This window comes from Nicotiana attenuata, unplaced genomic scaffold (assembly GCF_001879085.1).
Source record: "Nicotiana attenuata strain UT unplaced genomic scaffold, NIATTr2, whole genome shotgun sequence".
Taxonomy (NCBI): Eukaryota; Viridiplantae; Streptophyta; class Magnoliopsida; order Solanales; family Solanaceae; genus Nicotiana; species Nicotiana attenuata.
Window position 1 is genome coordinate 402,736 of NW_017670619.1, and position 9,025 is coordinate 411,760.

A 9,025-nucleotide genomic window follows, 5' to 3' on the forward strand; every position below is an offset into this window, starting at 1 on the left:
ACTTCACGTAGAGATTGACACGAAGGAGGTAATCACATTGCTACATGATAACAATATAATATATGCTAATCTCCTGATTGATTGCAGGCACCTGCTGGGGAAGCTATATGATCCAGTAGTTAGCCATGCGTACAGAGAACAAAATAGATTAGCAGATGAGCTAGCAAAGTCAGAAAGCTTTTTGGAAGGGAATTCTACTATGCAGATTTTTGAACAACCACCACTTTTTGTTAAAAAATATGGGATGAAGATAAGCGAGATGTATCGACTACACGCTTACTGTCGCTTAGTGCATGGGCCTTGCCAGATCAACGACCTACAGTGCATGCAAAAAGCAACTCCAACATAATCCCAAACTTTTTTGGATGTTGTAATGATAAATCAATTAGTGTTACTATAAACAATATAGCTAGTACTAGTAATGACTTAGTTTGTAATATGGTGCTACCTGGGCACCAACATCTCTGTACTCATATGTTTGTTTAATACCATATCTATCTTTAGTACCCAAAAAAAAAAAAAAAAAACTATGACATTGCTGGAACTTAGAAAGAGGAAAACCGGGGAGAATTAAAGATGGTAAAGTGAGGGATTCTTGAAAAGAAATAAATAACATTAATGAGCCTGAGAAAAGTGAAACTTACAAAGGAGAAAACGGAAGAAACAGAAGGTAAAAGGAGGGCTTTTAGGAAAAGAAATAAATAAAATAGTAATAATGAGGAAAGAAATAAGTTCATTGTATCTAATTTTATGCATATTCTTGCAATATAAAATAAGAGAAAGGTCCAAGAAATTGAGAAAAAAGATAAATGCCATTCTTGGCTTAGGAGAGTGCCAAGTCAGCTTTTTCATTGAACAATTTATGTTATGAGAAACTTACATAGACCGTTAGAGTTGGTAGCGTAATCTTTGATAAATAAATGGTTTTCAAATGTAGCTCCCTATTATATAAAGGGTTTTGCTATTCATCTCGTTTCGATCATTTTCTGAAAGAGAAATTACTCCATATTTAATACACTCCGCTTTAAAATAAAATTACGAAAGTAATGTATTAAATTTTTTTAATTAAGTAATGAGTACATATCACTGTTACGAGGTTTCAGTTTTTGCCAGCCAAATCTTCAAACTTTGATGCCAACGAAACTCAGAGCGATACTATCAGACAAAATAGACATCGGAAACTTTTCAATTGTGCTCTAATTATCATCTGGGTATATGTTTTTTATATGGAAAAAACACTCAACTTTGCTTAATTATCATAGAAATTGTCTTCTTTGTTTCCTCCTAGTAACTTTCTATTGAATCTTAGGCAAAGTTGAGTGATATTGTTAGATAGTTGAGTGACTTTCTAATTAGAGAAATAAAGTAAAACTTGAGTGATCATCTATCATACTAACTTGTTTTCTTGAACACAATCATCTGGTTTTGGGGAGTTTAAAGGTTAACCGGTCTTTTGCTGTGCTCCAGACCTTGAAATGAGAAACAAGATTCCTACTCTTAAAACTTACCATGAAAATTGAGCAGAAACAATTAGTTTGAGATTGAGAGCAGTTCAGTGATGATTGTTGATTTGTTATTCACATTGGAAGGAAAAGCATGGAGTTAATAGACATTAACACAATGCAAAAAATCCTTCAAGTGAACTGCTAGAACGCACAATCATTAAAAATAAAATGAAACATCAAGCATTATTATAAACAAGCTGAAGAAACAGCTCAACAAATGTCAAATCCGGTCAATCTTGTCTTGTAAAAGAATGATGATGAGATCAATAAGAATGCAACAGATTCAGCCTAAATAGTAACAAAAGATAAAGGAAATGACAAGCTACAATGATAAGGAGAGCACATTTTGTCAGCAAAGTCCCGAGCAGGGTCTTGCCTATTTTTGCCTAATCTCCAAGGTCATATACGTTCCTGGTAAATGGCACCAAATTCTGCTCTCCATGCTTGATCATCATCATACTCATGATGTTGGACGGTTTCACTGTTTGCTACATCTGAGTCCTCCCTGTGCAATGGCGGCCTCAATGCTGCTTCTGGCAATCGGCTCTCAGCAAGATACTGTTTCATTGTTATCATCTCCATCTTATGTTTTCTCTTCAGCTTCTCTATTTGCTTCTTTAATTTCTCATTCTCTTCCTTTGATTTTGTAAAGTTCTCCTGTAAAGAAAAAAGGGAATATTTGATCAAAATGACTACCATCTTTAATCATTGAATACACCAGACACGTTTAAACACAAAATTACCTCAGCAACTGAAGCTGTTTCCTCTGCTTCTCTCAACCTAACAAGAAGTTCTCCAGCAGCGTGAACAGCTTCAGCAGTGTCTTTAAGTTGAGCTCTAAGGCTTCTATTCTCCTTTTTCAGCAGTTCCCTCTCCCTCTCCCTTTCCACTCTCAAAGCTGAGAGCTCCGCAGCGAGAGACTTGGCAAAACGAGCACCATGACCTTTTCTTCCTGCTTTTGCTGCAGCCATTTTCACATCTTGTATCCCCTGCAAGATCAACTTATGCTTCTCAGCTAAGTCGTTGTATTTATCCTGTAATTCCGCATAATGCTCAATCATTCTGGCTTGCCCAAGGACGGATCTTTTGAGGGCATCATCCAACTCTTCTGTGCACTTCTTCTCCAACATTAATTCCATTGCCACCTTTTCTGCACGCCGGCGGTGAGCCTCGAGATCAATTCTCAGTTCATCAGTTAAACAAATCCACTCGCTCTCCGTTTCGGTCCATCTTTCTCTTTCCTTCTCAAGTTCTTCACCACAACTTTTAGGATATGCACCACTTTTTCTCAGCTGCATTGATTGTGCCAATAAGGAGGATCTGGTTCTTTCCATTGATTTATTTGTAGAGGCTCCATTATGTGACTGCAATTGGGACCTTAAACTTTCAATTTCTTTTAGTAGTGTTTCTCTCTCAGCCATATCAAACAATCTTTTCCCACCACAATGGTCCACATCGCCCTGAATTTCTTTAATTTCATACTTCTCTTTTACAGCTTCAGGATCAGGACTTTCCTCATCATCCCATTTCAGAAGCTGAAAACAAATCACAAGTAGGTATTGAGAAAATGTGGGAAAAAGCTCCACTTTAACAAAAGAAAGCAAACGCAGCACTAACCTTTGGATTGTTTAGTGATTGACTCTCATTCTGATAAATTATTGAAGCCTGCTTCTCATAGTCCTTGAAATCAACAACCTTGTCACATTCAATCAGGGAACTCGGTTCTATTGTGCACTTGCACTGGGCTAGCTGCAAGGACAAAATTCGCAATGGATGTCAAATCTCAAGTAAAATGTTGTCACATTAAAACAAAATATTACTCGAGTGAAAGAACTCTTACTCGTTGGTTTAGCTGCTCAATTTTGTCTGCTTGATCCTTGCATACACTTTCAAGCTGCTTCTCTCTCTCTAGAGCTTGGAACAGAACTTTCTCTGGGTCCTGCCAAAGAAAAAATAACATTTTAATTTAACAGTCACAATGAGCCAATAAAGAAAGAGGCAAGCTACTCATTTACATACTTCACGCACTTGATCGGAACTTGCCCCTTCCACAGGGACCATCCATGATGTCCGAAGGCTACCCTGAACATCACTAGAGGAAGTTGCTTTCGTGTTGCACTTTGGACACACAAATGAAGTAGCTAAAAAACGAGAAGTTAGTCCCTCTGCCGATGATGTTTGAACAGAAGAGTTGGCCTTATCATTTGATAATGGGCTTGGTTTTACTGCCAAATGTTCAAAAGAGAAAGAAACTAAGGATCTATTTGATGCGGAGTTCCTCTGGTGATAGTCAATGATCTCCAGACCTCTATGCAGACTGGCAGCCAAGGACTCAGTTGGCCCAGGAAATATTCTGCTGGACCTCAAAGAAGACTGGACGAGGTCACCTTGTGGTAGGGGAGACAACTCTGGACTTTTGGAAGAACATCGGATATCATCTTCACCGGAGATAATTAAGCTTTTCCTCTGGGTATTTCGGAACTTTGGCGACTCAGATAACACAGGGCCCTGAAGAACAGCAGAACCGCGACGTGGGCTGATTGAGATGCTATTACAGTACTCAGGTTGCATTATTTCCATCTCTTGATCAGCATTATTTTGGGTCTCCTCTAGTACTTCTTCTGAGTTAATTGCTTCATTTTCACTCTCTTCTGAGCAGCTGAGATAGTATTCACTTTCTCCAGAAGAACATTTTAGGGAGTCTTTCTTCTCCAGTGTCGCTTTTGAGTTATCTCCATGTGAACCATGTAAGTTATCAATCTGGAGTTGTAGTTCTTTTATATCATCCTCATTGATGTGAATCTCTTCTTCAGGATCATTATCTATGCTAGGTAAGATCAGTGAACGGTTAAGGCTCACTCTCAACTGATTCAAGCTTTCACGTACATTTGGTCCTCTGAAGTAGCCATTGCCTCCCACTGAAATGCTTGTGCTTGACCGTGCTCTTATTAGCTCTTCCTGTAAGTGATAAAAGTATTTGTCAGATAAGGTTCACTTTCTCTATGAATTGGAAGCACAGTTTGCCCCCTTGAGACAAGTGGAGTACCTTCAGTTGGCGAATCTGATCACTCAGGCCATTAACATCGTCTTCTGATATTTCATTTACCAATGGCTCATTTGGCATGAGTTTCACCCGTTTTCCAAATCTGAGAGTGCTTATCGTTTCACTATTATGCCTACAGAAATGTGCCCCAAAAAAGTGACATAAAGAAAAGAAAAAAAACTGATATTTCATATGCAGTTGATCATATGATCTCATCCAGGATGATCACTTGTGTACCAAATAATTTTACAATGTTAAGCATCAGAAAATTTTACAATGTTATTCATATGTACCAAATAAAAAACTGATATTTCATATGCAGTTGATCATATCACTTGTGTACCACACTTGTGTACCAAATAAAAAACTGATATTTCATATGCAACTAGTTGATCACATGATCTCATCCAGGATCACTTGTGTATATGTTATTCATGCATGCCATATGTAACAGAATGCTTTTCCCAGCTAAACAGAATGCTTTGGCATGAATTTCACCCGTTTTCCAAATGTGAGACTGCTTATTGTTTCACTATTATGCCTACACAAATGTGCCCCAAATCAGTGACATAAAGAAAAGAAAAAAACTGATATTTCATATGCAGTTGGTCATATGATCTCATCCAGGATCACTTATGTACCAAATAATTTTACAATGTTAAGCGTCAGATAAGATATGTTATTCATGCATGCCATCTCTGTAATATATCTTCATATATAAACACTGAATGAATCAAACGAGGAGGTACTTGTTTTCTGGGGTGACAGCACATATCACTGCCAGTTTGGCATTCCCTCCAAGCGATTCTCTCATTAAATGAGTCAAAGCGGAACTGCTATAGGAAACATCACCAAATTCCCCGGACTGGCTCCTTACAGAAAGGACATTTACCAAACGCCTGCACCAGTTTTAGAAACAATTAACTAAGTACACCATGCCAAAATAGCTGGAACTAAATTTTACTTTTTCCTGAACATAAAATTTCTGTTGGCACCACAAACTTTAATATGAGAAGGCTTCTTTGACATATATGAGCTAATTTGAGATCAGAACATTAACTCCCTCCACACATACAAGAAAGTATTCCTGTCACAATCTACTGCACAATTTTTGCTTTGGGATGCAAATTTTTCGAGGCATACTTATGATGACAGCAAATTGGCAACATCGATCAAATTTAAAAATTCAACATCATTTACAGCTTTTAACATTTTATTTCAATGCACAAACCCAGCTACTTTCCTTTCTTCTATCAATATAACTACATCAATGATCACAAAGGCATCAAAGTGCTTTCAAACTGCAAACATCTCAAAGCCTTTATGCAATAGTTTTGGCAATATGTAAAGATGAAGAGCAGAAGCACTTTGCTTGTAATATTTGAAAAGAAGAAATTTAGGAAAAAGGATGTTTGAGTGCAAGTGACATCAAACACAAGATGACATTTAAATCAACATCCAACAATCACTCAAATTTATTTATGAACCATACCCGAGCTGTGATGTGGACTTCTTTACGTGCTTCCCTTCCTTAACAAACAGTTTACCAGCATCATCAGGTATATTTCTTTCAAATCCAGCAAGATCAACAAGGTTCATTCTGCTCATCTTTGAACTACCAAAACACTTTGATGAGGACTCCTGAAGCAATATTTTTAGATTAAGCAACTTGAAAAGATTAAAGGAATTTTAGAAACTAGAAGGTAATATGAATTGCAGACTTGAGCTTGTTGCAGGACGAGTAGTTAAGTATTGATGACTTAGTAAGCACACTGGTTAAATAAGGAGACTAATGCATAACATTCTTTCCTGACAATGATAATGCACAAGAAATCGGATTTCATTGTTGAAAAATACCTTGCACCAGGATTCAATTATGCAGGTAAAAACAATGTGGGACCTTGAACTCTTCGAGTTTATGTTCGTCGATCCAACTTTTCTGCTTGAAAGGCCCTACAATTCAAATGCAAAAGAGTAAGAAACAAAAAGAACTGAAAAACTATAAAAGAAAGATCATGGCAAGCAGATGCGATCTAAATTTGTTGCATCGACAGAGCAACGAGATTTTTCAAAACAAAAAAAAAAGTTTTAAGATAGGAAAAGCACTCAGTGCTGTAATGCCACCTTAATCAATATTTGGGTGACGTCCTCATAGGTAGACACGTATTCTTCAGTCAAGTTCTCAACATAGAATCCAACCCTTGGATCGTCCATTATCTGGAACAGCCAAATCTTCAGCGCTCTATCTTCAGAAAGTAAATAAACACCAGAACAGCATTCTTTTCCAAGTTAGAATAGGTAACTAACCTTTAAGTTCCGCTGTGTAGGATCGAGTAGATCCCCGATATGTTCTTCATATATCTGGAAAGGTACAAGTTTGACATGTTTTAACGTGATATCATATGCAAGAGACATGGACTTGGGTAAAGACAGAAAAAACATACCTCTAGGAATGAGCAACGACACTGGTAGTTTATCTGTTTACCTTCATAGTTCTCTTGCTCCTGATCAATCAGGGAAATTATCCAAATATCAGAGATGTCTTCACAGTCTTTAGTTCTGATTCATGACTGGATAAAGAACTTACCATCTGAATACTAGAAAACAATGTCTGGAAAATGCGCGGAACAATGCCTTGAAGACCATTAGGTGATGGAACTTCAACCATGGAACTAGGAGGTCCCCACATCGTATATGTCTTGCCACTTCCAGTCTATGACCAAAAGAATCACTTCAGGCATCAGATAGGGTTTATTATGACACAAATAGGCAATAAAAATGAAACATAACAAGTAAGACCAACCTGTCCATATGCTAAGAGAGAAGTGTTGTAACCTGCCAATGCATCCTTAACTAAAGGGGCACCAACTGATTGAAATATGTCTACCTGTTGTCATAAGAAAAACCAGCTTAAAACTAAAGATCCCCTAATTATTGGAACCTTGTAGTAAATCACAAATCAGATCCCTCCTTAATTCCAACAACTGCACCTCTATCCCAAACTAGTAGGGATGGCTATATGAATTCGCTAATATTTTACAATCTAATTAGCTAATGTAAGTGTTAAAACTAAACTAATTCAGATTAGCTAGTACAGCCGATAGTTTCTTCCATGTTCAACTCTTAACTAAGTCCCCTCTTTAATTATGAATATCAGAAATAACTAAAAATGAAAAGGGTTGTATAGACGTCAAGAACCATGCACCATCTAAAAGCAGTTAATCCAAAATAACTTGAAAAGGCAGAAACTTGGGACTTAATTTCCAAACCTGAGTTGAATTGGAATCAAAAACCATGTCGAAGTTAAACTTTCGATCAGCAATGCATACTGAAGTATCAGAAACTTTGCGAACCGCTTGGCTTCCACACTCATTACCATTGGCAGGTCTAATCCTTACAACAACCTGTCAAACACCCAGCATACGGTGTATATGAAGATCATTATAACCAAAAACACAACAACCAGGGCAGATATATAGCGAAGAGTAGTGTAATTTTTTTTTACACAATCAGGATTAGGTAATTACAGATATATTCATGTATTAATTGATAATCTGTTAAAAATGGTAATTGACCTACTATTACAGGATAGAATCCATTGATAGTGTAAAAAATCACAACACTGCCAGTGTATATATAACTTATAAATCTTTGGCTCGAGTTAAATATACACAGTTGGATTTTGGAATCTATTGTCAAAAAAGTAACACACTCCATATAATGCTACTCCTAACCTAGTGATTTTAAAATAAAAACTCTCATGCAAAAAATGAATGAAATGTGCAAGGAATTATTAAATTACCTTGACTGGTGAGTCAGGAGCTTCTAGAGTTTGTTCCGGGGCTTCAGATCTGGTGAGATTTTCCGATGTATAATCAGTATCAACCGTCTTCAAGACGGGTTTTTTGAGGATAGAACTTGTAGGTAGAAGCGGGGGATCGCTGATCTGAATGTTGGGATCTACAGGAGCAACATTTTCACTGTTCATTTTATGTTTAAAGCGGCTTGAATTCAATTTTTTCTTAGTTGAAACTGATTTTGGAAGGAGGTTTCGGATCGATGAGGCTGAAATGTTGCCTAAGAATCTGTTTTCTGACATCTTTTGAAAGAAGAAAAGAGGGATTGGGGAAGAAGAAGAAGAAGGAGCGTCTCTGAGAAAGTTGGAGACGAAGATTTGAATGTGAGATTGGAATTAGAGAGACGTTAGAGATGTATACATCTATATGGTGAGAGATGACCGTTGCTCGACGGGGGTTTAAATGTTCAAATTGGAAGATTGAATGTCAAAACTATCCTCTCAGTCATTCTTTATTTTCAACAGTAGGATTTTGTATGGGCTTTAGATGCCTTTAGTTCTGGGCCGTAGCCTAAGGCCCAATACTTGATGGGCTAAATCTGCCGTGATTTGGGTAAAAATAGGGGATTTTTACCTAGTTATACTATATTAAAAACTTATTTACCTATGTTCTTTATGATT

At 37.1% G+C, this 9,025-nt stretch overlaps 1 protein-coding gene across 2 annotated transcripts; it reads right to left on the reverse strand.

Moving 5' to 3' along the window:
• Positions 1-1,662: 1,662 nt before the first annotated feature.
• On the reverse strand, positions 1,663-8,814 carry LOC109241588 (kinesin-like protein KIN-12F). Of its 2 annotated transcripts, none has more exons than XM_019408350.1 (16): positions 8,351-8,814; positions 7,818-7,952; positions 7,352-7,435; positions 7,136-7,261; positions 6,993-7,052; positions 6,856-6,909; positions 6,673-6,765; positions 6,406-6,501; positions 6,041-6,189; positions 5,298-5,447; positions 4,552-4,681; positions 3,534-4,463; positions 3,346-3,444; positions 3,123-3,254; positions 2,249-3,040; positions 1,663-2,162 (listed from the first exon to the last, which is right to left on the reverse strand). In XM_019408350.1, the coding sequence occupies exons 1-16, from the start codon at positions 8,645-8,647 to the stop codon at positions 1,905-1,907; spliced, it is 3,585 nt and encodes a 1,194-aa protein (XP_019263895.1). In that variant the 5' UTR covers positions 8,648-8,814; the 3' UTR covers positions 1,663-1,904. The 2 variants fall into 2 exon arrangements, with proteins under 2 accessions (XP_019263895.1, XP_019263894.1); XM_019408349.1 differs by having other exon boundaries at positions 3,525-4,463; positions 8,351-8,813.
• Positions 8,815-9,025: the final 211 nt, after the last annotated feature.